The 26080-nt window shown below is 44.6% G+C and overlaps 1 protein-coding gene across 1 annotated transcript; it reads left to right on the top strand.

Annotated features, from left to right (window-relative positions):
* On the top strand, positions 1 to 23071 carry LOC134454374 (cholinesterase-like). Its single transcript, XM_063205330.1, has 3 exons — positions 1 to 1525; positions 2650 to 2807; positions 22017 to 23071. The coding sequence occupies exons 1-3, from the start codon at positions 9 to 11 to the stop codon at positions 22157 to 22159; spliced, it is 1818 nt and encodes a 605-aa protein (XP_063061400.1). The 5' UTR covers positions 1 to 8; the 3' UTR covers positions 22160 to 23071.
* Positions 23072 to 26080: the final 3009 nt, after the last annotated feature.

Genomic DNA, 26080 nt, shown 5'->3' with positions numbered 1-26080 from the left:
CGGTCACCATGAGAGTCCCTCTGTTGCAGTCGGCCTTGGTCCTGCTGCTTCTTCAGACGCTCCCGTCTTCAGAAGCGCTTGACGAGCTTTACGTCTCCACAACAGCCGGGAAAGTCAGAGGGGTGCAACTTCCTGTGCCCGATGGATCGGCATCAGGATCTGTCGTGGCCTTCCTAGGGATACCCTATGCTAGACCACCCATAGGCAAACTTCGATTCAAGCCACCAAGGGCACCTGAGCCATGGACGGGGGTGCGTGATGCTACACGGTTTGCAAACACTTGTTACCAGGCTGTAGATGAGATGTTTCCAGGGTTTCCTGGATCGGAAATGTGGAACCCCAATACAGTCCTGAGTGAGGACTGCTTGTACCTGAACGTGTGGGTCCCCTCGCCCAGACCGCGGCAACCTGCACCGGTGATGGTGTGGATTTACGGGGGAGGGTTTCAAACTGGCACCGCCTCACTGGACGTGTACAACGGGCGCTTCCTCAGTCACTCAGAGGGCGTGGTGGTGGTGTCCATGAACTATAGAGTCGGGGCCCTTGGGTTTCTGGCACTTCCAAATAGTGACATCAAGGGAAACGCTGGACTGTTAGATCAAAGGCGTGCTTTGCAGTGGGTCAAGGACAACATTGAAGCGTTCGGAGGCAATGCCTCCTCTGTTACCCTGTTTGGAGAGAGCGCAGGGTCCGGATCTGTGGGCTTCCACCTTCTGTCAGCCGGTAGCCATCCCTTCTTTTCACGTGCCATCCTGCAGAGTGGGGCACCCAACGCAGTATGGGGAGCCGTCCCCGCCACAGTGGCCTGGAACAATTCCTTCGCTCTGGCCAAGTTGTTGCGCTGTGCCGACGAGGAGAGTCCAGTCAGCGAGGTGGAAGCTTGTCTCCAGAAGGCCGACGCCAAAGAGATCATTAGCCTCCAGTATGGAGTCGTTAGCGATTCCACCATCTCGTTGCCGTTTGTCCCCAATGTTGACGGGGACTTTCTGACCGACATGCCGGAAGTCTTGCTGAAGACGGGACAGTTTCTCAAAACCGACATCCTGACGGGGGTTAACAAAGATGAGGGTTCCTTCTTTCTCCTCTACGGAAGTCCAGGTTTCAGCCTGGAGGGGGAGAGCCTCATCAGCAGGGACCAGTTCCAGTTGGGTGTGGCCAGGACTCTGCCGAGGTACAGCGAGCTGGCGCAGCAGGCCGCGACCTTCATGTACACAGACTGGACGGATGAGAACGACGGGCAGAAAAACAGGGACGGCCTGAGCAGCCTTACCGGGGATTATTATTTTGTCTGCCCTTTGCTGGACTTCACGCTCAAGTACACACTGGGAGGAGGCAAAGCTCGACAGTTCCTGTTCGACCATCGGTCCACGGTGAACGCATGGCCGAAATGGATGGGTGTCATGCATGGGTATGAGATCGAGTTTGTCTTTGGTCTGCCGCTCAACGCCAGTCTGGGCTACACCAAAGAAGAGGTGAAGATGAGCAAAAAGTTCATGAGACACTGGGCTAACTTTGCCAGAACTGGGTAGGTATAATGACACTCTATTTTATCATAGCCCCACAATGTACAACGTTCCATCAGTGGAATGCTGTGATAGTCTTTGAAAAGTAACTACTATATTACTACACTACTTTGACATAACACAGGGCCTTAAGTAATGCACTAGGCCTACGACTTGGTCATTATTATTCTTGTAACAGCACATTTAGACCCCATGCCTTAACGGGTTAATAATGTAGTTACTTTAAAGCACCATAAGCAAGAAAAGGGAGCATTTGAAATACATTAAAGAACATGCAAAATGGATTGCATTTGTGTATATTATTGTATGTTTACATACTTAGAGATGTCAAAAGTTAAAGTAAAATTACTTTTGTGGTGTAATTACAACACTAGCACATGGCATAACATAGCTGTTACACCATTTAAACCATTGTACCTAATGAGATAGGTAGAATGTGTTGTTACTGAAAAACACTGAAAACCTAACAAGGACCCACCACAAACTTGATCCAACCAGTGCAGAGTTAGCTGATCACAAGACAAGTACACAGGTATACTGGTTGCTCAGATAAGTTACTTGTGTTGGAAGGAAACTGTGTTTCTTTTTTTTAACTTTTACTTTTACTTTTGACACATCTGCATACTTACGGTACTGCTGACAGAGTACATAACAAAGCTGTGCTGAATTTATCGGTTCAAGACAATGAGATTTTGAATGGGGACTTTACAGAATTGCGAGGCCCATCGACATCGTTTAGCGCGTGTTAACCCTGGAATGTGGCGCAGTAGAAGGGTGTACTTGCACCATGTCCCCACAGGCTTAGGAGGACAGGCCTTTCAATTAACACCCAATTCACACCTCTGTCTCTGGGGTCTGTTTATGTGGAACATTGTCAGCTTATTTTCAGCTCTGGAATTACATTTTCAGTTTCATGAATATAGTTGAAACGAAAGAGTGTGTCTGAGTCACAGGAAGATTATGACTAAATGCTGAACGCTTCATATGTTGACACGTTGACGAGTTGCGGGTGCAGTGGGTGGAATGATTGATCTCTTTTTGCTAGCTTTAAAAAAATGATTCAGCGGTGCACTCAAGTTTGAGTGTATTATTCCTGAGGTGAAAAACAGTGTTTTCCTCATAACAGGGACCCTAGCCTAGAGGGCACAGCGTGGCCTCCATTCACTCCAGACCAGCGGGAGTATGTCACCCTCAACGCTGATGCCCCGCAGACACACCGGAAGTTGCGGGCCCAGCAATGCAAGTTCTGGGACAACTTTCTACCAAAACTACAGGGATTCACAGGTGAGAAGCCAAACCTCCACAGTAATGCTTGCTTACACGCCTAACTTATTTGTAGCACTTTAATTCAGGGATTCTTGTCCGTTTAGCTAACTGCTCTGTAATAGGTAATGAAAGAAGAGAGTCACCGTAGCATCTTTAGATGTGGAAGTTGAACTGTTTTATTGGGCAAGTGCCATGACTAACGTTTTCTTCAGAGTCAAGCCTTGACAATAAAATACAGTGAGGAGAATAAGTATTTGATCCCTTGCTGATTTTATTGGTTTGTCCACTAATAAAGACATGATTAGTCTATAATGTTAATGATCAAATGTATTCTAATATTGAGAGACAGAATATCAAAAAGAAAATCCAGAAATTAACTCTGAAGACTATATTAATTGATTCATTTTTAATTGAGGGAAATAAGTATTTGATCCCCTGTCAACAATTAAGAGTTCTGATCCCGCAGATTAAATGGCACTTCCAATCAACTCGTTATCTGAATTGAACACACCTGTTAATAGTAACCTGCACAAAAGACACATTGAATCTGCAGAATCAGTCCATAGAATCAATCAGTCAATCAATCAAACTAAACTCGCCAACATGGGACAGACCAAAAAGCTGTCAAAGGATGTCAAGGACAAGATTTTAGAACTCAACAAGGCTGAAATGGGCTCCTGGATATTAAAGAGCAAACTGTTGGTGCATTTCTTCCCAATTTTAGGACATACAAAATGATCATCAATCATCAATCTAAGGCCCGTCTCTGGTTCCATACATGATTTGACCTTGTGGGAATATAATAATCAGAAAAAAGGAGATAAAGCACCTTAAACTGTATGGGAGGAGCTAGGAAATGATCTCAAGGCAGCTGCGACCTCAATCACTAAGAAAACGATTGGAAACACTTGATACCACAGTGGATTAAAATCCTGCAGTGCATGTATGGTACCCCGGCTTCAGAAGGAACCTGTTCAGGCTCACCTGAGGTTTGCCAATGAATGTCAAACTGGATTAGGATATGATTGGGAGGTGCTGGAATCAGATGACACCAAAATCAAACGGTTTGGCATTAACAAAACTCGATGTGTTTGGAGGAAGAGAAAGGCTGCCTATGATACCAAGAACAACACCTTCTCCAACATCATAAATGAAAGTGGTAACATTATGTTTTGAGGTTGTTTGTCTGGCCAAGACACAGGACAACTTCACATCGTCAAGAAATGGATGGAGGGAGACATGTAAACGTACAATGCTGCATGCCAACCTCTTTCCCACCACCACTAGACTTAAGGTGGGTCATGGATTGGCCTCCCAAAATGATAATAATCCATAACATACAGCCCAAGCAACGAAGGAGTAGCTCAAGCAGAAGCACATTAAGGTCATGAAGTGGCCTAGACAGTTTCCAAACATTAACCCTATAATAATCCTGTGAAGGGAACAGAAGCTCCCATTTGGCAAGCTACAGTCATACAACTTAAGTGATTTAGAGATGATCTGCAAAGAAAAGTGGACAAAAATCGTTTCTAATATATCCACAAAAAATGGTCATTAACTGAAAGAAACATCTGACCTCTGTATGAGAAAACAAGGGCTTTGCCACCAAGTATTTTGTCTTCTTTGACTAGAGGGGTCAAATACTTATTCTCCTCAATGGAATACAAATCAATTAAAATATATTCTTCAAAGTTATTTTCTGGATTTTCTTTTTGATATTCTGTCTCTCTATATTAGAATACATTTTATCATTAATTCTATAGAATGATCATGTCTTTATTAGTGGGCAAACCAACAAAATCAGCAAGGGATCAAATACTTATTCTCCTCACTGTACATATTTAATATATATTTTTAATAATAATTATTAATTATATTATTTTGAATTGTACTGGATTCAACTAAAAAACAAATCAAATATGATTTTTTGCAAAATATTTTCCACACATTCCACACAATAATATTGTTCTTAACACATTGATTACCAGCCGTTTTTTGGAATTTTAGCTGTAGACTCCCAGCCAATTTCATCATTTTTTGTCATTTTTTGAACAGCTACCAAATATTTTGTCTTAAACCTATAGACACATGTCAGGGCTTGTTCGAATGCCACAATTCTCAGCTGTCTGTATGTTTGTATGGTTTGATCCTAGCGTATTCCATTCTGAAGTTATTCAACTCTAAGCAAGCATTGGTTTAGGTAGAAATAGCGTTTTTCACCATTCGGAAGGAGATAAAGGCTTTTTTGTCACGGATGCGCTCTTTGACTCTCCTAGTTTAAATTGCGGGTCTAAAGGCATTTTCACGCCCGAAGAACAACTCCAGTAGCTTCCAAGTAAACTATTTCGATGCAAAAATCACCTGGTCAGGCTATTGTTCAGAGCCACATCATCTGAAATGCTAGCTAGCTAATGTCATTTGACTGGCAGTTTTCGTTCTGTACATAAAAGTAGACGTGCCAAAGTACTCACCCAAAATTAGGTTACTTCCTGCTGTGTTGCATGCTGCTTTTCATTACAACCTTCCATCTTGATGCCAGCAAAACTCCTTATCCTTCCATAATATGTTTAGGAATGGGCTAGCTAGCAAGGCACTGACAGGACATGTTTTGATTCTCGAGGAAGTAGCTTGAGACGTGACGTGATGTGATCAGGAAGTGCTTTGATTCGCTATAATAAAACTCAAATTGTGACAAAGGGTCTGACTATGTGCCAGATTGATATTTAGTAGTATTAGAATCAGCCAATCAGAGCGCACCTCCTCCATGCAGGCACGTGAACGATGCCTGTCTCAGTATAGTCTAGGCAATGGGTGATAAAATCGCTCGCAAGGTGATAAAAGCATGAAACTTGGCACAAATGTTCATTAGGACATGCTTATCGATTTCAGGGGTGGAGCCACAGAGAATTCAATGTTGCATAGCAACGGTTGCTAGGCAAAGCATTTTCCTTAGCAATCAACATCACTGATAGAGTTTCTTAGCACTTTTGTGGTGTCATGATGTCTCCACTCCTTCTCTGGAGCCTCTGGAGTCTCTGGAGCCACAGAGAATTCAAGGTTGCATAGCAACGGTTGCTAGGCAAAGCATTTTCCTTAGCAACCAGCATCACTGATAGAGTTTCTTAGCCCTTTTGTGGTGTCATGATGTCTCCACTCCTTCTCTGTCTCTCTGGAGCCTCTGGAGCCACAGAGAATTCAATGTTGCATAGCAACTGTTGCTAGGCAAAGCATTTTCCTTAGCAACCAGCATCACTGATAGCGTTTCTTAGCACTTTTGTGGTGTCATGATGTCTGAGTCTTGAGTCCTTGTTCATCAGGACATGTTTGTCAGTTTCAGGGCTGGAGCCACTCAGAATTCAATGTTGCATAGCAACGGTTGCTATGCAAATCATTTTCATTGGCAACCAGAATCACTGATTGTTTCTTAGCACTTTTGTGGTGTCATGATGTCTGAATCGTGAGTACTTGTCCTAATATCACTGCATTAATGGTTCAAGAGTTTATATACCACCAATATCTGAGATAATTTCCTCTTTGTTATTCTTGCCATTCTAACTCATTCTCGTAAAGTGCTTATCTAATAATAATAACTATACATCATTTTTATATAGCACTTATGTAGCCCATAGCCAATTGTTTCAGTTACTGTAACAAACTGAAAGTTTCCATTTGTCAAGTACTGTAATACACAGCATCATCTTTCCACCCCTCCCCACTCTCTGATTGGCCCCCAAGATCTAGTTGCCTCGCTGAGGGATAGAATCCACGCTTTCCAAGTTTTTCAGACTGGAATGATTGTGCAAAGCAACATGGGATATCCCAGGCTAAGACAACACAACTGATACGGTGTAAGCAGCAGTGGCTTAAGCACTCATTCAAACCCAGATGTGTCTGTTTTTGTCTAGATTCTGCCCAATCCCCTTAAGGTTAAGTAAGGATAAGGTTAATAAGAGTGTTTTCCACACCTTCACATATGGCTGAAGAGAGTTTGAGCCCCAGGAACTGTCATCAACTGGCACAGAAAGCTGACTGTAACAATGCAATGCCTAAGCACTTGGTAGTGATTTGTATATTCTGTACACATTGCAATAATCAGGTTAATGATAGAGTGGTACGTCAGTAGGTTTTTGGATAGAGAAACAGTACAGCTCTGTAAAAGCTTATATTCCATTTGATTAAGGTTCAGTGTAAATACTGTAAGAATTAAGTTAAGACAGGGATGTGAAACTCAGGCCAAGGGAGCAAATTTGACCCACGGAACCACTTCGCCCATTAGGCCTGCGAGATCTTTGCAAATTTGTATTACAATTTGCACACATACACCATCAATATAGACGATGTGACTAAGTGGCTAAATTCAGTCAGTCCGATTTAGAGTAGTTTTATAAATCCCCAAAGCAAAATTTTGTTCATCACAAGAATTATGAGTGTGTCCATACTTGTGTAACAGCACATACATAGTTTGTTAGTTTTAAATCTGGATATTGGAATATAATATAAAAAGTAATTATATATTAATACAGTAATAGGCAAACAGTACCCATGATTGTAACCAACTGCTAACCAACTATTGAGAGAGAGAGAGAGAGAGAGAGAGAGAGAGTAATTTATTTGTCACATACAACCGTAACCTTGTGGGTTAGCTTGCAGTGAAATGACAGTTCTGGTTAACTCCATAGTGCAGAAAGACTAACAAACAAACAAACAAATAGAGTAGGGTAATTGTCCGGTCCATAGCTGAGAAGGTGGAATCCTGTGTGGAGGCGTAGATCAACGGCAACGCAGACAGTAACGACCGTAGACAGCCGCAGTCTCCTGGAGGGGGGAAGCGCTCTTCCGGGTTGGATGAGTTGCGCTCGCAGGGTGACAAAAACGGCATCTTCGCACTTGCCGTTCACCAAGATGTACAAAAGTCCGGCAAATATCCGCTGACATGGGAAAAAAGTGCTGTCGGATCCATGTATTGCTCCAACGAGTCCCCTCCGGAATGCGCATTTCGTCTCCATAGTAATTCCATTACCGCTATCAATTGGACTGGACACCACGGTGAAATTTAACAAACTTCACCACGTATTGACGCTGTAGACAGCACTTAAAAGTGCTTTCCATACACGCGGTCATGAATGTAACAAAATTACAAAATAAATATGGTCAAATTACATGAAAAATAAGTTTAAAAAGTTGCATGAGAGCAGGAGTTACCAGATAGGCAGCCGAACGACGCGGCGCCATTGGTTAAGAGAAAAACATGTATTTGCATTTAAAGACTATAATCTGCTGTTATTAAATAATTTTAGACAGATTCCATTTATTTCGAAAGCATGTTACAGTTGTCTAAATGATGTAACAATCCATTTAGTAATTTATACTTAGTTCCTGGGTACGCATGTCAACAATTACTTTGTCACTTGACACAACACAGACACATGATGTTGTTCATGTAGGCATCTTTCTTTCCAAATGGTAATGCTGTGCTCTGAATGATCAGTATGCAGTGCTAGGTTCATGTAAAATACAGTGAAATAAAGAGAGGTCTGACTTGAAGTGACACGTAAAGCCCCTCATTACTTCAAATGTGTTCAAGAACTAAAGTGAGAATATTATTCACATAATTGCAATGCTTTGTGGTGTCTAGAATGACACCAAAGGAGTCACAATGCCACAAGTTCCTATATAACATTTTAATGTATTAATACAGTGATATAGCAAAGTCAAGATACACACATATCATACCACAGAATTGATTAAAAACTGTATCATTGATGTTTGTTGCTCAGGAGAGTTAATGGCCTGGCAACCATGGGCAAGAATAAGATCAAAGGGGGTCATAATCATACATATTGCATACATATTATTATTTGAAGCATTATCATGCATTATTTCAGTGATATTTGAAAAAGGAGTCAATATTTAGACAAAATAAAATTGCTGGGAACTGTATTACTGATACTGGTTGCTAAGGAAGATTATTTACCTAGCAACCGTTGCTAGGCAACATTGACTTTTGAGTGGCTCCACCCCTTATATTTAGTGATATTAGGGCAAGGAGTTAGTATTTACACATAACACCACAAAATTGCTGGAAACTGTATTACTGATTCTGGTTGCTATGATAGATGCTTCACCTAGCACCCGTTGCTAGGCAACGCTAAATTCTTAGTGACTCCAACCCTGATATTTAGTGATATTAGGGCAAGGAGTTAATTTCAACACATCATAACACCACAAAATTGCTGGGAACTGTATTACTGATGCTGGTTGCTAAGGAAGATGCTTTACCTAGCAACCGTTGCTAGGCAACATTAAATTATGGGTGGCTCCACCCCTGATATTTAGTAATATTAGGGCAAGGAGTCAATATTTAGACATCATAACACCAAAAAATCACTGGGAACTGTATTACTGATGCTGGTTGCTAAGGAAGATGCTTCAACTAGCAACCGTTGGTAGGCAACGCTGAATTCTGAGTGGCTCCACCCCTGAAATGAATAAGCATGTCCTAATGAACATTTGTGCCAAGTTTCACACTTTTATCACCTTCTCAGCGATTCTCCCAATATACAGCACCCATTACCTAGACCGGTAATATTCCAGAAAGTTTGGAGCGAGGTCGCCATGTTTTACAGCTCTGAACATGTTGCTTAGTTAGCAGTTTATTTCTTTATCTTGTGTATTGTGTGCGTCCAGAAACGTGAGTACACTTGCTTATTTGTTGTTTATATGTTTCATTGTGTAATGTTACGCAGGATTTATGTGTAGACATTGTTTGATTTCAATCATGGAGGTAAAGTTTTACCGCAAGTTATTTTACGCGAGTTAACCGCGAGGTTTAAAATGTTACAGTTTTATCTGCCTTCGTGATATGATGCATATTCATGCTTACAGCTTGAGATATGGGTATAACGGATATTTGTAATGATTATTGAGTATATTATGATGGGAAACAGTCCCGTTTTGACCTGCTATAATTCTGACTATTAATGGAGCATTTTGTGTTTAGCTTATTGGAAGCTATGCTATTTTCATATTTGTCTGTAAGCTATATGGATGCTAATTTCTTATAGCAATGTATTTTAGAAGTAAATATTCTCCTCTGTTATTTCTGTTTCCCTTTCAGAAACCACACACACCAAATCACAAGTACTGTGTAATTACTGATTCATTATTTAATAAATACCCAACCCCCTTGAACATCTTCTTCTTCAAGTGGATTCTTATCGATGCCCCACAGTGGCTACAACTTTCCGTAAAGAACTATCATTCATCATAACAAATTGGAGGCCCCAGCGAGGATAGTGTAGTCACTGTGGATTATTGAAGATGTTCCCAGACCAGAGAAGGAGTCCGCCGCCTGTAGATGTACGCCAGCCTGGATGGACGACTATGCCGTCTCCCTTCCAGCCAGGGCTGTAGTACTCGAGTCCGGACTCGGCCCGAGTCCGGTCTCAAGTCCGTTTTTTTATGGACTTGGACTTGTCTCGGACTCGGTATTGTTTGGACTCGGACTTGTCTTGGACTCTGACAATGGTCTTGCCAAATTAGGCTTTTGGACTCGCCGGGTCTGTCATTAAGTTTTGTTTAGAACACTGGCCATCATAGATTGTAAAGTGGAGCTTGAAATCCAATGACAAACAAGTTTGTCTTCACATCCATGCCATAGGCCTATAGGTTATCTTCTAAGGTTCACAATATTGACATTCATCCTTTTCATTGTCAAACACTGACCGACATGTGACTCGGACTTGACTTGGACTCGAATCTTTTTGGACTCTGTCTTGTCTCGGACTCGAACCTCTTTGGACTCGGACTTGTCTCGGACTTGACTAGTACTGGTCTTGGACTTGTCTTGGACTCTACAAAGGTGGACTTGACTACAGCCCTGCTTCCAGCCCTGCAGCGTTCCAACTATCCCCCTCATGATGCAGCTTACTTACCAGGGCAACAGCGCTATCATAGCATGGAGGGAGCTTCAGAGAGATTCGCCAGGATGACGCCTCTCACACCTCCAGCTCTGAATGAAGAGTATGGTGCAGCACAGGCATCAGGAATACAGCACTCTGCCTACTTACCTGAACCAGCTGCCCCTCTCTACCAGAGCACACCTGCTGTGCCACAAAGTCAGCACATCACTGGAGCTGCTCCTGACGTCATGGCTTTTCTGCATAGAATTGTGGAAGATAACCAGCGCATGCAGCAACAGATGTCGAACCTGCACAGGCGCCTCGACACCAGCGCTGCACTGCCGCACTTACCGCCTCAATGGCCATCTGCCCCTCCTTCTCTTCAGAGGTATGCCCCACATCCAACACTGCGTCCTGTTAAGCAGGAAAATGACTGGTCCCAGTCCTTTGTACCGCCACCGCCTGCTCAACCCAGCGCATATGTGTTGCCTCCAGGAGAGGACGGTGACTGGCCGCTGCCTCCACCTCCCATAGCAGAGGAAGCGGAGCAGCCAGCCTCTCCGGCGAAGGACTTAGTGGAAGAACTTACAGCACTCATGAGGGAAATGCACCCAATTCAGCCGCGCCCAGTGCTACCTCAACCTCCACCGCCAGTACCCAGGGTACCAACACCAGAGTATTGTCAACCATACACTCCAGCAGAGTCAGAGTTTGGTGAGCCAATATCTGCCCCCCAGAGGGAGAGTGTGTACCATGGGCCAAAGGCAAAAATCCCTCCATTCACCAAAGGTGACCCAAGGGAGTTCGCGAGGCTGAAGGATGCACTGGAGAACCTGCTGCCAAGGGACACAACAGAGCGTTTAAAGTTCCAGATACTGGTCAATCACTGAAAGTATGAAGACGCTCTGCTCATCGCCGACTCATACACCAACTCCCCTCAGCCCTACACGGATACCATGGCCAGCCTAACAGAGCACTACGGACAGCCACACCAGCTGGCCCTCAGACACATCGCGGACCTGATGGATGCCCAGAGTGTTGCACACGGCGACACCAAAGGCTTCAAGAGATTCGCACAAGTAAGATCGCTGGTAGGCCTGTTGAATCAGCTTGGTAAGAGTGGCCAGACCGAGCTCTGCTGTGGCTCACACGTATCCAGACTCCTGTCAAAGTTACCTCATGACATGAGAGCGGAGTTCAAGAGGTTCCTTTACCCGCAGCGCATCACCATACCTACCCTCCTGCACTTCTCTGACTGGCTCAATTACGAGTTGAAGATGCAGCAGTCTATGTGTGAGCCTCGGGACCATGAGGAGAAAGGCAAGGCATAGTCAAGGACTGACCGTCGTCAAGACAGCAAGGGTGCCAAAGTCACTAGCATCTTGCACACCACGGATAAACCTGAGAATGCCCCACTAGCAGCCATGCCAACCTCCAATGCCAAGCCGGCAGAGAAAAACGCATACTGCCCATTCTGCAACAACAACCAGCACTTCCTTGACCATTGTGCTAACTTCAAGCTGCTCACGGTGGAGCAGAAGATGGTGTGGATCAAGGCAAACAAAATATGTTGGTGTTGTGCCAGGCTGCACCAGGCCGCTCAGTGCCGTCTGAAGATGCCGTGTCACAAGTGCAAAGGCAAACACCTGCAGGCCCTTACATGACGTGAACACCAAGTCTGCCCCGCATGATGGGAATGCGAAGCCTGCCACAGAGAACCTAGCCTGCTTTGTCAGCACACCCACCGTCAACGACGTCTTGTACAGGCGGTCAGGCTGCAATCAGGTACTCCTGAAAGTGAGTAGAGTGTTACTGCAGAATGGCCCTCACGCCCTAGAGACGTATGCCATCCTAGATGACGGTTCGGAGAGGACCATTCTACTCCCAGCAGCTGCCCACAGCCTCAAGCTCACAGGCCAACCAGAGGACCTGGCCTTGAGGACAGTCCGCCAAGATTTCAGAGTCCTACATGGCACCACTGTGTCGTTCTCCATATCGCCAGTGGACCAGCCAAAGAAGTCCTTCAAGATCCAGCGGGCTTTTACAGCTGAGCAGTTGAGTCTGGCCGAACACTCGTACCCGGTGGAGGCTCTTCAAAGGAAGCACAAGCACCTGAGAGGGATCCCGCTCAAAGCTCTAGATAGAGTGCGCCCTCTGCTCCTGATCGGGTCTGACCACCCTCACCTCGTCACCCCAGTGGAACCAGTGCGCCTAGGAACCCCTGGAACTCCAGCATCAGTGAATACGAGGTTGGGCTGGACATTACAAGGGCCAGTTGTGCAGAGGAAGACACAGCCCACTGAACAGAGTTGCATGCACCTGTCAACCTTCTCACCCACTACTGAGCTCCTGCAGAGTGTTGAGAGATTGTGGCAGTTGGATGTTCTCCCCTATAGGATTGAGAAGCTGGTCACTCGCTCCAGGCAGGATCAGGATGCTATCCACCTGTTGGAAGAGAAGACCACACGCATCGACATTGATGGTATCCAGCGATACGCTACTCCACTCCTACGGGTGAAGAATATGCCACAGCTGCATGCACCCAAAGAAGCCGTGCTGGCTAACCTTCGCAGCACAGAGAGACGCCTCTCCAAAGATCCAGAGCGTGCTGCGGCGTACTGTGCAGAGATCGACAAGCTGGAGAAGGCATGCTACGCAGTTAAGGTGCCAGAAGAGGAGCTCAAGAGCGCAGCAGAATCGTGGTACATCCCGCACCACATGGTGTCCAACCACGGCAAGAACAGGATTGTCTTCAACTGTTCATTCGTGTACAAAGGAGACAATCTGAACGAGCTGTTGCTGCCAAGCCCTACTCTGAGCTACTGCGCTTCAGAGAACATGCTGTTGCAGTAAGCAGCGATATCAAGGGCATGTTTCATCAGATGAGGCTACTCCCCGAAGACATTCCCTTGCTTCGCTATCTGTGGCGCAACCTGGAGACAGAGAAACCACCAAACACCTATGTCTGGCAAGTCTTGCCATTTGGCACAACATGTAGTCTCTGCTGTGCTACCTTCGCGCTGCAGAGGCACGTCTTGGACCACAGCCAGCAAGACGAGGATGTTTGGGTGGCCATAGAAAGGTCTTTCTATGTCGATAACTGCCTCCAGAGTATCCCCTCCGTGGACGAAGCTCGACAGTTCGTGGACAAGATCACCCCACTGCTGGCCTCTGGAGGATTTGAGCTGCGTCAATGGGCAAGCAACGTCCCTGACTCGATCAGCCATTTGCCGAAGGAAGCCAGGTCAGAGAGCAGTGAGCTATGGCTCAACGAGTCCAGTGCTGATCCACAGGAGCTAGCTCTAGGGCTCCGTTGGCTCTGCAACTCGGACACCTTGAGGTACAAGTACCGAATGCCAGACCATCCTATACCCACCATGAGGAAAATTTACAGAGTCCTGGCCCGCTTGTATGACCCCTTAGGATTCATTGTCCCTTTCACAACACGAGCCAAAGTCCTGGTGCAGCACTTGTGGGACAAGCGAAGGGAGTGGGATGATCCCTCACTTCCTGAGGATGTGCTGCAACCCTGGCTGGAATGGGAAGAGTAGCTACGTGAGCCATGAGCTAGACATCTCCAGCTGCAAGAGAGACCTGCATGTCTTTGCAGATGCGTCCGAAAAGGCATACGGGTCTGTAGCCTACCTGAGAACGAATAGTCCTGATGGCCGTGTGGAGGTGTCATTCTTATCTGCAAGATCCCGAGTGGCCCCAAAGAAGCAGCTGTCAATGCCCAGGCTCGAGTTGTGTGCTGCGCTGACCGGAGCTCAACTGGCTTCCCTACTACAGCGAGAGCTCACATTGCCCATTGATGAAGTCGTGCTGTGGACCGATTCCACCACAGTCCTTACCTGGCTCCGTTCTGACTCCTGCCGCTACAAAGTGTTTGTGGGGACACGAGTAGCCGAGATCCAGGACCTGACTGATGTCCACACGTGGAGGTACGTGGATTCGGCCAATAACCCAGCTGACGACGTCACACGGGGTAAGACGCTGCTAGAGTTGAGCCAGGACAGCAGGTGGAACAAAGGCCCAGTTTTCCTGCAGCAATCACCAGAGTTCTGGCCGAAGACACCTGCCACAGTGGAGCTGGAGGACACTGCTGAGATGCGGAAACCTACAGTCTGCTGCCTCAACCCGACTACTCCGAGCTCATCGCCTCCTACTGCTCACCAGTTCTCCTCTCTCAAAGACATGGTCGAAGCTGTTGTGCGAACCCGTCACGGGGCGGCCACTGACCAGGCCAGTGACTCGGCTGAGGACCACAGGGATGCAGAGCGAAAAGTTCTGAGACAAGCCCAGCAGAAGAGCTTCCCGGAGGAGTTTGACCTGCTACGTGCCGGCAAGCCAGTGTTATCGACCAGCCGGCTACATGCTCTAACCCCAGAGTACGATGACACCGTGTGCCTCATCCGTGTTGGAGGGAGGCTTCGTCACAGCAACCATCTGGACCTGGAAGCCATCCACCCAGTGGTCCTGAACCCTCAGCACAAAGTCACCCGGCTCATCATTCAGGACGTCGACGAGAGTCTGCTCCACCCAGGGTCAGAGCGCCTGCAGAGCTGCATCGCAAGTACTGGATCCTGCAAGGCCGTGAAGCTGTCAAGCGTCATCAGCACGCCTGTACAGACTGCCAGATGAAGAGAGCTATGCCATCCGTGCCCACAATGGCAGACCTCCCACGAGCAAGGCTGCGGCTGATGAAGCCCCCATTCTTCTCTACGGGAATGGACTGCTTTGGCCCATTTCATCATATGCAGTGTTCCTTGGCCAACTTAAAATGCTATGTATGTCATTTAGTATGAATGGCAAATGTGCTGAATTACAGATATGGAGGTTGGGGGTTCGAACCCCAGTCGAAGCCATGTTGATTTTCAAAATTATATCATATGCAGTGTTCCTTGGCCAACTTAAAATGCCATGTATGTCATTTAGTATGAATGGCAAATGTGCTGAATTACAGATATGGAGGTTGGGGGTTCGAACCCCAGTCAAAGCCATGTTGATTTTCAAAATGATATCATATGCAGTGTTCCTTAGCCAACTTCAAATATCATGTATTGTATGTCATTTAATATCAATGGCAAAGGGGCTGGATTACAGATATGGAGGTTGTGAGTTCGAATCCCGCTCGAAGCCATATTGATTTTGAAAATTATATCATATGCAGTGTTCCTTAGCCAACTTCAAATATCATGTATGTCATTTAGTATAAGCCCAAAATGCAGAGCTACAACACTTTCAAGATGGCTGAATCCAAGATGGCTGAATTGTTTGGCCCATAACTTCTGACTGGGTGGATGGATTTTTCCCAACATTTCTTTTAGCTTTGTTTTCTCAATAGTACTTTGTTTCATCTCTGCCCCAAAAGGCAAGCCCGCTTCCAGCATTTTCTGTGAGAATGCAATCTGGTTTTTATTTGTTTTTTATTTGTGTTTTACAGGCTAAAACTATGTGAATACTAACTTGGGGTGCGGCGATTAATCGATTAGTCTGAGTAAATGACGACCTTTGGTCGACCAACAAAATCCTTGGTCGTGGACAGCCCTATAGCCAACCCAGTTCCAATGAGCAGAGTAGTTGCAGTACCTTTTTTGACCATTTCCTGCACAGTGTCCCTTTAAGTATTTTACTTACAGTACATTGTTCTGTTGTTGACACTTGTATACAGTATATATTATGACATTAGGACATGGTGTTTGTGTTTATTCGAAAAAGTTTAATTTTTGACACTTTGCCTGGGGATTCACTACTGGCACAGTACGCAATGGTCAAATCCCACTCAGTCACATCTGTAAGTCGGCGTATGTGAAAACATGTTTTTGTGTGGGCACACTTGCACTCATTGGGATTGGCTTGGGATGGGAATGGTACTGTATCAGCATGCAGAGGTAGCCCTCTACTCTCACGGGCTGGGGAGCAGAGTCGAGGAAGGCTTGGCTGAAAGACAGGGCTGGACTGGCCATCTGGCTATAGTGGGCATTCCCCAGTGGGACGCGCACAGGTTGTGGGCCCCTATTTTCAGAAAAAATATAGGGGCCCACAAGGGTGCGGGACCCACCGCTGAATAAGTTATGCGCTGCTTGCTATGAGGGGCCGCTTTAAGCCCAAAGTGCCCAGGTCCTATTTCTCCCCCAGTCCTGTCCAGTCCTGCTGAAAGCTGTTTGAGTGGGAGCTGAGGTCAGCCCCGTGCTGCTGCTCTCTGCTTAAAGGTTCACATCTGACTAACGCTTCAACTCCTCCTCATGCGGCTAATTATGCAGACGTGATCCGTGGCCCATGCTGTTTTCAGCTGAGCTATGACTAATTTGTCTTTTTGTTTTGGTTTATTAAATATATCTCTTCCAAGTTTTCATGTATTGGCTTTGTGAAGTTCTTCAAGGGAGATGTCAGGTCAGTCTTGCGGTTATTCAACTGTGTAGTGAGTGAGCAGAGCGGTGGTTACCAGTGAGAAGTTACCAGTAATATCAGGGACATTAAATCATCCAAATCGCCATGATTTAGAGGACATTGTAAACTAAATTGTACAGGTACTGTATGGTCTGAATTTGTTGGTTCACAGACAACCTGGCTTTTGTGACTACAAAGTTCCTCCGAGCTTCTAGTCTGCTAAAGCAGAGTTCTCAGAGGCTGCTCACCCTGTACCTATGAAATGCCTCGTTATCCTGGCTGAAGGTCCAATCAGTCAGAACCCTCACTTGCTGTAGCTACCAGTTGGTACATTGATAGAACAGGTCTGACTTCACCTTTAACCAGTCCCATTTAGCCTTTGGAAATGCATGCATTTAATTGGCTTCCATTCCGAGGGGGATGGAACAACTTGACCAGACTGACCCCTTTGTTCATGAAATATTGTGGTGTTTCACAGGCAGTAGGGAAGGGCCCTTACCATATTGGTCCAAAAAGAAAGCTATTTATTTTCACTAAATCAAGATTAAGTCATTTTCATCCCCAGCAGGTTATGTTATGGCATATGTAAAGGCAGAACTATGCTTTCTGTGTGACCTTATGCATGCGGACAACCGCACTTGAAACGAGTGCACATACAGGTCTGTAGAACTATCTCACTCAAACTCAACTCAAACTCCCATTGTGACACAGCACTCCACAGCACTCAAGTGAACACTGCACACAACGACATTGCAGTTATGCCTCACCCATGCAAGGGGGCAGCCCCCAAGAGAGCCCGAAAGGCAGCAGTGCGGTGGGACGGTACCATGCTCAGGGTACCTGAGTTATGGAGGAGGATGGGGGAGAGCACTGGTTAATCACTTCCCCCACCAACCTGGCAGGTCGGGAGTCGAAACGGCAACCTTTGGGCTACAAGTCCGACACTCTAACCGCTTACCCGTGACTGCCCAATATTGCACGTCTGTGTACGTTGTGTTTGAGTGAGCTACTGCTGGCTAAATTGATATAAAATATGCACGACATAACATTCATGTGCAGGCGCACCCTGCAGCCATAGCATATTCTGGTCTTAACACTACGCACTTGTGAGACTGCTCACTAGTGTTACTTGGCCTGCTCCACGGGTGTGAGGACAACACCATTGGGACGTTGTTTATATTTAATTTCGCACATAACGGTACTCTCTGTGTGATCTGGAGCAGGACAGGGAATAGAGCGCTGCCAGCTTTGTAATCATGGGAGCACACAGCAGTCAATTGTACGCGCGCGTGTACACGCACGCACGCACGCACACACGCGCGCACACACGCGCACACACACACACACAAACAAATACACGCTCACACACACATACACGCCCACGCACGCACGCCCACGCACGTACGCCCACGCACGCACACACATGCGCGCATGCACACACACACAAACACACTCACATATACACACGCACACACACATACACGTGCACACACACACGCGCACGCACACACACACACACACACACGCACGAACACACTCACATATACACGCGCACACACACACCTACACATACACACGCACACACACACATACACGCGCTTGCGCGCACACACGCACACACACACATACATACATATACAAGCACGCGCGGGCACACACACACACACACACACACACACACACACACACACACACACACACACACACACACACACACACACAGGCACATTTCCCATCAGTGGTCAATCTGTGTGTGTCTTTCGCTCCTCACTTCTACAGTCCTCTGAGGCTGTCTCCCTGGGGGCTTCAGCGCTCAAAAGAACTGTCAGTATTATTTCAGCAAAGCCACTGGCTCCTGGCAAACAAGAGGCCAAATGACAGCAGGCTGGAACAATGGAATAAAGATGAATAAAATAAAATATCCAAAAATGGCAAAAAAATCTGCTTCTGACAAATCATCGCTTTCTATAAATGGAAGCCCAGGATACAGGGTTTGTTTGTAATATCTGTCAAAAGAGGGGAAAAAAGACAAATTAATTCTGCAACATGAAGATCATTTTTTCAGTAGGCCTACTGTACATTGTGATGATGAATTCTATCATAAGTGGTGCACTTTTTACGTATTTATGGTGTGGCTGTGCTTTCAGCAATTTTTTTCTTCGTCTTTAACAGTGTCAACAGGGAATTTACAAAGAGATACAGATATGAGTACAAGAACACTAAAAGTTATGCATTGAAAAGTCAAACTTTGGAGAATGATCTAGATCTCTCTACATACTATGCCTTTGATTTTCTGGTGTTGAACCCATCACGGCATGTGTAGGCTCATAATCAAGGCTGCAAAGCCTGATTTCTTGAACTGGTGGATTATGAATTCTAGAACACAACTGATTTAGCCTGGCTGTCGCACCAAGCATAGGCATGCACAGATCGGGAGGAGGTGGTGCTTAAGCACCTGCCCCTTTGCCAAAATTGGACAAAAAAGGAACTTTTGGAAAGTTCCTTTCTTTGGAAGTTTTTTTTGTCACCATATACTGTGGTCCATGTTGACAGTATCAATTCAAAATGCTTGGCGATTAAAAGCGTGATAATAATGCCCCGATATATACATATTTACAATATATGCAATGACCCGTTATAATGTAAAACTCTATAGCCTAGTAAGTCAGCCATAATTTCTACATGACCCCCGCCCGCCCTCAAGCACCTGTCCTCCAAAATGTCTGTGCCCGCTACTGGCACCAAGCTCATGCAGGCAGCTCGGTCTGGCAATCTTCCCATAGACGAGAGGTTCTGGGACATCCTGAAAGGCTTGAGGTGAAAGCACTTAATAGCGTAATGGTCAAAAACAGTGATCAATAATCATCCAGACTTCCGATGAGACATATGTCATGCCCACCTTCAACTCCCCAACCTCAAATTTGTGTATTACAGATGTTAGGTTAAGGTTAGATTTTACAATGACTGCCTGTGGAACAAAAAACAAAAAAATATATAACAAATCTGAATGTCACAAAGCAAATACTGTATACGATTGAAGTGTTTTAGTGGGCTCTGTTTTAAGTGATAAGAAGTTGGGCAGATATTATTATTACAATGTTTCCAATATTCACAAGCAGTTCTTGCCACGAGTTTTTGCTTAAGTTAAAGGGACACTTTGCAGGAAATGGTCAAAACAGGTACTGCAACTATGCTGCTCATTGAAACTGGGCTGCCTATTGCCAAATTTGATCTTTACATGAAAGTTTACTAAGTAATAAACAAATATTTTCTAGTATGGTCATTTTTGCAGCTAAAATTGGCTATTTTTGGAATTTCAAAATGGCGGACCATGGAGAAGATCCCCCTTTTCATGTATGAATTTTTCCAGTCATAATGAATACTTAGAATTTTGTGGTGGTGGTGGTTAGTATTCATGATAAAGGTAACATTAGTGAATGGGCAACATGAATTCTGGAAATAAACAACTAAAAATCTCACACAGTGTCCCTTTAAGGACTCTACTGTAGACCATACTGTAGAAGAGTCAAATTGATGAAGGATGTAAATGAGCTGGATCGATGAAAAACAGGGAATGGGATGAGACGAGGACACAAGGGGACAGAAAGACTCTATATATTTAAATAGTCTCTCTGTATTTATACAGTGCCTGACACAGTGCTAAATAAGGTTAACCTGCAATTCATATACTGTATGCAACGGTGAAGTGCATTAGATTATTTTTCTGCTGCTGTAGGTGAATCGTATAGAGTTGAATATAGAAGCAGTTTCTGTGACGCTTCAGCTGAGTTCACGTGGCTGAGCTAATCTTCCTTTCTTTTGTAGCTCATGTTAACCCCCTAAGCCAAACAGTGTTTCTAATTTCCTTCAGCCTAACCCGTTTCCAGAAGGATGTGGCCCAGGCACGGGCACACCGTTTAAAAATAGTGTTGCCATTTTTACACACTAAAATACAGTCAAAGCCTCTGAAAGGAAATGGCTTAGCCTTACACTTTTTTTTTTACAGAGGAGTTCATGCATGGAGATTTGAAGCCAGAATGTTACAACCCGTCAATGGATCTATTCAATGTTTTTCTTTTCTTTTTTTACCATGCAATTCAAAAGAGCTGTGTTTCTGTTCACAAAGTACCCTTTTGAATTGTGAACCTGTTTATGGTCAAGGCTGTAAAAGTATAATATTGCAGTCTTAACCTTGAGAAAAGGAGTCAATGTGTGCTGTGGGTGAACAGGGGGGCTACGCTTGGTCAATACTGCATGGGAGGCAAGGCAATAAATACTGTATCACATGATGTGGAGGAAGAGGAGGCGGGCATACCCATGGCCAGAGAAGCTGACTGGGACAAAGGGATCAGTTGTCCCGGGCCCAGGGAGAAAGGGGGTCCAGAATTTGGACCCAATTCCATAGTATGTATTGAGAGGGGGGCCCTTGTAGATGATTTTGTCCCAGGCCTGGTCAAAGCTGTCAGCAGCCCTGCCCATGGCCTGTTATTATGTATCCTCCACTTAAAGCAAGCCTGCTGCATGTTTCATTTATTGGGCTATTCATGTCATGAATGTGTATGTCTGCATTTGCTTCTGAAACATGTGCTCTCTGTTGGGCATTTATTTAATAGTTTCAATGTGTCTTTCCCTCTTCTCTATCACCTTTGCCCCTTACTTTTTCTCTCCCCATTCCCTTCCCCATCTTCAATATCTCTCTCTCTCTCTCTCTCTCTCTCTCTCTCTCTCTCTCTCTCTCTCTCTCTCTCTCTCTCTCTCTCTGTGTGTGTGTATCTCTCTCTCTCCCTGTCTCTGTATCTCTCTCTCTCTCTCTCTCTCTCTCTCTCTCTCTCTCTCTCTCTCTCTCTCTCTCTCCATTTCTCTCCTCCAATTTCCTCTCTTTTCTTCCCTCTCTCTCTCTTGACTTTCGCCTCTTCACCCGGCCATCTCCTCCCAGTGGGTATTGATGAAGTGGAACTCCAGTGGAAGACCCAGTTCCACCGCTGGCTTTCTTACATGCTGGACTGGAGGAATCAATTTAACGACTACGGCACTGTCAAAAAGCAGCGGTGTGAGGAGCCCCGGCTAGAAGAGTTGTGAAAATCTTTTCCACCGTCGCCAGCCAGCCAGCGCACTTACTGTACCGGTAATACACTCGAGATATAGCCATAAAAACTGCAATGCACTGAAAAGCCAAAATGTCATTTTGGAGACGTTTTGGCTGATGCAGTGTCTCTCCTGCTTATCCGAAATCCCTCAATATAGGCTACTGCATATCCTCAGTGTATTTGACTCACAGTGGTACATATGCGGCGTTCTCACTTGTGTAATCAATGGATATAGGTACTGTCTAATCAGCCTCATACTTACATTTTATGTACAGTATACAGGCCTGCTGTATGATCTACGTGAGTTTTATTGTGTGAGGTGTTAAGCTGTGTTAAGTTTTTATTGTGCCAAAACACCAGATGGCCACTGTATGTAGTGACATTTTAATATGCATATCATTGGTTGATCCTTTCATGTGTAGCAAGGTATTACATACTGTATGTGCTGTATTATATTGTCTGTCCCCTGCATAGTTTTATTTTATGAGGTGTTATAGTAGCTACTTGATGGAGGCTATAGGTGTTGCCAAAGTAGGCTACATTAAAGGTGAAATCCAGGATGTCTTGTGGGATTTTTTCCCCTACCCACAGTGCTACTTTGGACTCTCCACCATGCTCTCTGCCACAGTCTGGAGCAGTGGCTACCAAACTTTTTCAGCAGGACTTTTGACTTATTTTTTGGACTTACCCCTTTTTGGATAGGATATTTTCGCGACCCCCCCTACCAACCACCCTAGTCTCAGCCAAGCAATGGATTTCTACTAATATTAGCGGACTGGGTGTAAGCCTTGGCACTATTTTTGTCCATTTATTAATGTTGCTAGATTTTCCATTAATAATTTGTCTGCTAATATTGCTAGAAATCCACAGGACAGCAAATATGTCTATTAACCAAACAAGTGAATACTCTCAATTATTAAAAAAAAAAGACAAAAGGAAAAAAAAAAAAAAAAAGACAAAAGGAAAAAAAAAAAAAAAAAACCCAGTTGGTTTTGAGGGACACTAGAAGCGCTCTACCAACTCTTTTGCTGAACTCTCAATTATTAATTTAAAGATGTCATGATGTTAGCTGTTAGCTGTTAACCTGTGGATGTCCTGTTTTTATGCACCCCCACCCCCCCCAGGGGTCCTAACCCCCAGTTTGGGAGCCACTTGTCTAGACTAGAGGACTGTGTCAAACAGGCTGTTTGCCTCTCCTCCTAAAACCACTTTCGGTACATGAGTACCAGTACGGTACATGATATTTTTCAAAATGTTCAGAAAATGCAGCTAAATGTATGTGTGTGTGCGGATTTTTTTAACCTCGTTTCTGTTCATGAGATTTTTGGAAGACTTATAATGCACCTTTTTAATTCAGGGCCAGAAGCACATTTACCTGTTTTAATTAACCTCTTTGATATTTGTTTTTACTTTTTGAAGTTTGAACGTGTAAATGTAATGACTGTGCAGATTTTCCTCTGCAGCTTTGGAATGCTTAGACATATTCATCCATAACATTATCAGTGACCTTTTAACTTTAACAAAAAGGCCACATCAGATTAAAAAAAATTTTTTTACTGCCTTTGCACTTTTTGCCCTCAAAGTATTTTTGAAACCTTTTTTTACCCACTGCTGCATCTACATCTGTAGCTATTGCCTTAATAGAATGAACTGTTTAGCTTTTTAAATGCAACAGAGGGTTTGGGGCCTGATACCGCAAAAGGTCAACTTGTCAGATAATGCCTATCTTGTTCAAGCGAAAGGAGAGTAAACTATACAAAATGCCCAAATGGATTGTCTGGTTTGCTCTTTTATGAAACTTGTGTCCTTGTTGTGAGCCATATTTTTTTGCCCTGTAATATCTTGAGAATCTAATAAAGGAAATAGGCAAGAGGAACATTTGGCATTAGAGGAGTTGTGGATTTATTCATGGAACAGGCGGAAACCACGTCCTTAAATGCCATAGATGTCCATTTGTACGCTAATCATTGAAGAAAGCTTCTTGTCTGACCTTTTAAAAGCGATTTGTAGAAGATAGCTCCTGGCTTTCCGTCTTGCAAGGGTAAAAAAAATAATGAAAATGATATCACATTCTGCCACTTTGCCACTCTGGCTGCCCTTGCTGCCTTTACCTGCTATCACAATGCGGTGTCATTGCTCATGAAAATATTTGGCATTTCTGTGAATGGTTTGGATATCAGAAAGGTCTCATTCAAGATAAAATGACAAGGAAACAATTGTATGTGTGGAACATTCAGTGTTGTCTGCACTGATTCAGAGAATTTCCAAAAAGTAACAACCAACTTTGCAAGATGTGATTGAAATGCAGTAACTCAGGTTACTGAGATTATTTAGATTTTTGGAGTGAACACAGTGTAATATTCTAACACTTGTTGCACGTAACTTTCCACTACAACAGGGGTGGGGAACCTATGTCTCGAGGGCCGTTTGCGGCCCGAGGCCGTTTTATCCGGCCCCGGATGTAATTTTAATGTTATGCAGGTTCACATGAAATATTACATATTTTGTAATGGAATATTAGGAAATACATTTGCAATACAATTAAGTTATATTCAGGGGACCTAGAGAAGGTGGGGTCTGTCCTAAAGGTGGCTGCCTCCAACATATAGGCCTAAAGTGCAGGGTGCAGTGTTCACACCATGGACCTCGGATGAATTTGAAGTGGCCCCTCGAATAAAAAAGGATCCCCCAACCCTGCACTACAAGAAGACAGGAAGTGAATCCCAGCAGATTCTTGTTTTGTTTTGTTTTGGTCCTGATGCCTCAGCCACTTTGGCAGGAGGTCAGAAGTCTCCCCACTGCCTGCCGGATATTTTAAGGCTTCATGTATAATCAGACACTAATGTAACTGTAACTATTTGCGTCACACATGATCGTTGCCAAGAAACATTTTTGGACAGTGTGTTTACTTAGAACTCCATTATGCTCTGCTTCCCAAGGAGGGCTAAAGGTCCTTTTACACAATCGCAATTAATCTTTGTCACATGTGCATTCACAGCTGTGGCTACACTATGAACTGAACATTAGGATACTGCATTTTGTGTGTGCGTCTGCGTGGTAATGTACGTGTATGTGTGTGTGTGTGTGCGTGTCTGTCTGTATCTGTGTGCGTGTGTGTGTGCGTGCATGTGTGCGTGCATGTGTGCGTGTGTCCTTATGTGGCAATCATAACATGTCTGTGCCTAGGTTAATAGCCTGCAATACTGAATAGGTGAACATGATTCACGTCTTGTCCATTAGAGTTGTGTCCAATTAAAAACTGATTCTAATTATAGAACCAATTGCCTTCTGGAGTGGATTCAGGCCATCCACTGTGCTTCCATTTTCACTGTGCTTTCTTTCCTCAGCCTGGATGTATCAAAAACATTGTTTCAAAAATGTACTCCCAACAATGTTCATTATTTATTTTGATGTGTGATATTTTGATGAACCTTGTTGTAGATGGCATGTTATTCTTATGAGAGCGCTCCTTATAATATCATCAACGTACAGTAGGTAGAACATCTGATCTTATGGGGCCTTGATGTTGTGATGAAGAAGCTCGCGAATCACACAAGCCTCCTGTGTCCCTTGATGAAATGTAGTCAGGTGGAAAGAGAAGAGTTGGAGAGACAAAGTCGGATGACATGTGAGATGTAATGCCAGAGGCAGAATGAGGTATGTAATCCAAATAAAGAACTGTGACTTTATATGGGCTCTGAAACAATAAAAAAAACACTCCCATGGAAATATGGCAACCTACTTTGGCATTAATTAGTGTAGACAACAAATGTAAGGCACAGAAGACAATGCACAGATACAGATACGCACTCCTGCATGTTTATTTTTTGCCATCAGACTTGGCAGACAGAGCATTACAGCGTTTGTCCCAATATATTCATACAATGTGTACATCTGCTTTGTGGCTTTCCCT

This window comes from Engraulis encrasicolus, chromosome 8 (assembly GCF_034702125.1).
Source record: "Engraulis encrasicolus isolate BLACKSEA-1 chromosome 8, IST_EnEncr_1.0, whole genome shotgun sequence".
Taxonomy (NCBI): Eukaryota; Metazoa; Chordata; class Actinopteri; order Clupeiformes; family Engraulidae; genus Engraulis; species Engraulis encrasicolus.
The sequence above is the reverse complement of the archived record's forward strand: the minus strand, read 5'-3'. Positions and strand labels throughout refer to the sequence as shown.

What these genes read in the sequence shown, in the direction of transcription:
- LOC134454374 (XM_063205330.1), top strand. Translation starts at nt 9, where the DNA reads ATGAGAGTCCCTCTGTTGCAGTCGGCCTTGGTCCTGCTGCTTCTTCAG. An exon ending in GCTAACTTTGCCAGAACTGG is followed by an intron (nt 1,526 to 2,649) that starts GTAGGTATAATG and finishes TCCTCATAACAG; the next exon opens with GGACCCTAGCCTAGAGGGCA. An exon ending in AAAACTACAGGGATTCACAG is followed by an intron (nt 2,808 to 22,016) that starts GTGAGAAGCCAA and finishes ATCTCCTCCCAG; the next exon opens with TGGGTATTGATGAAGTGGAA.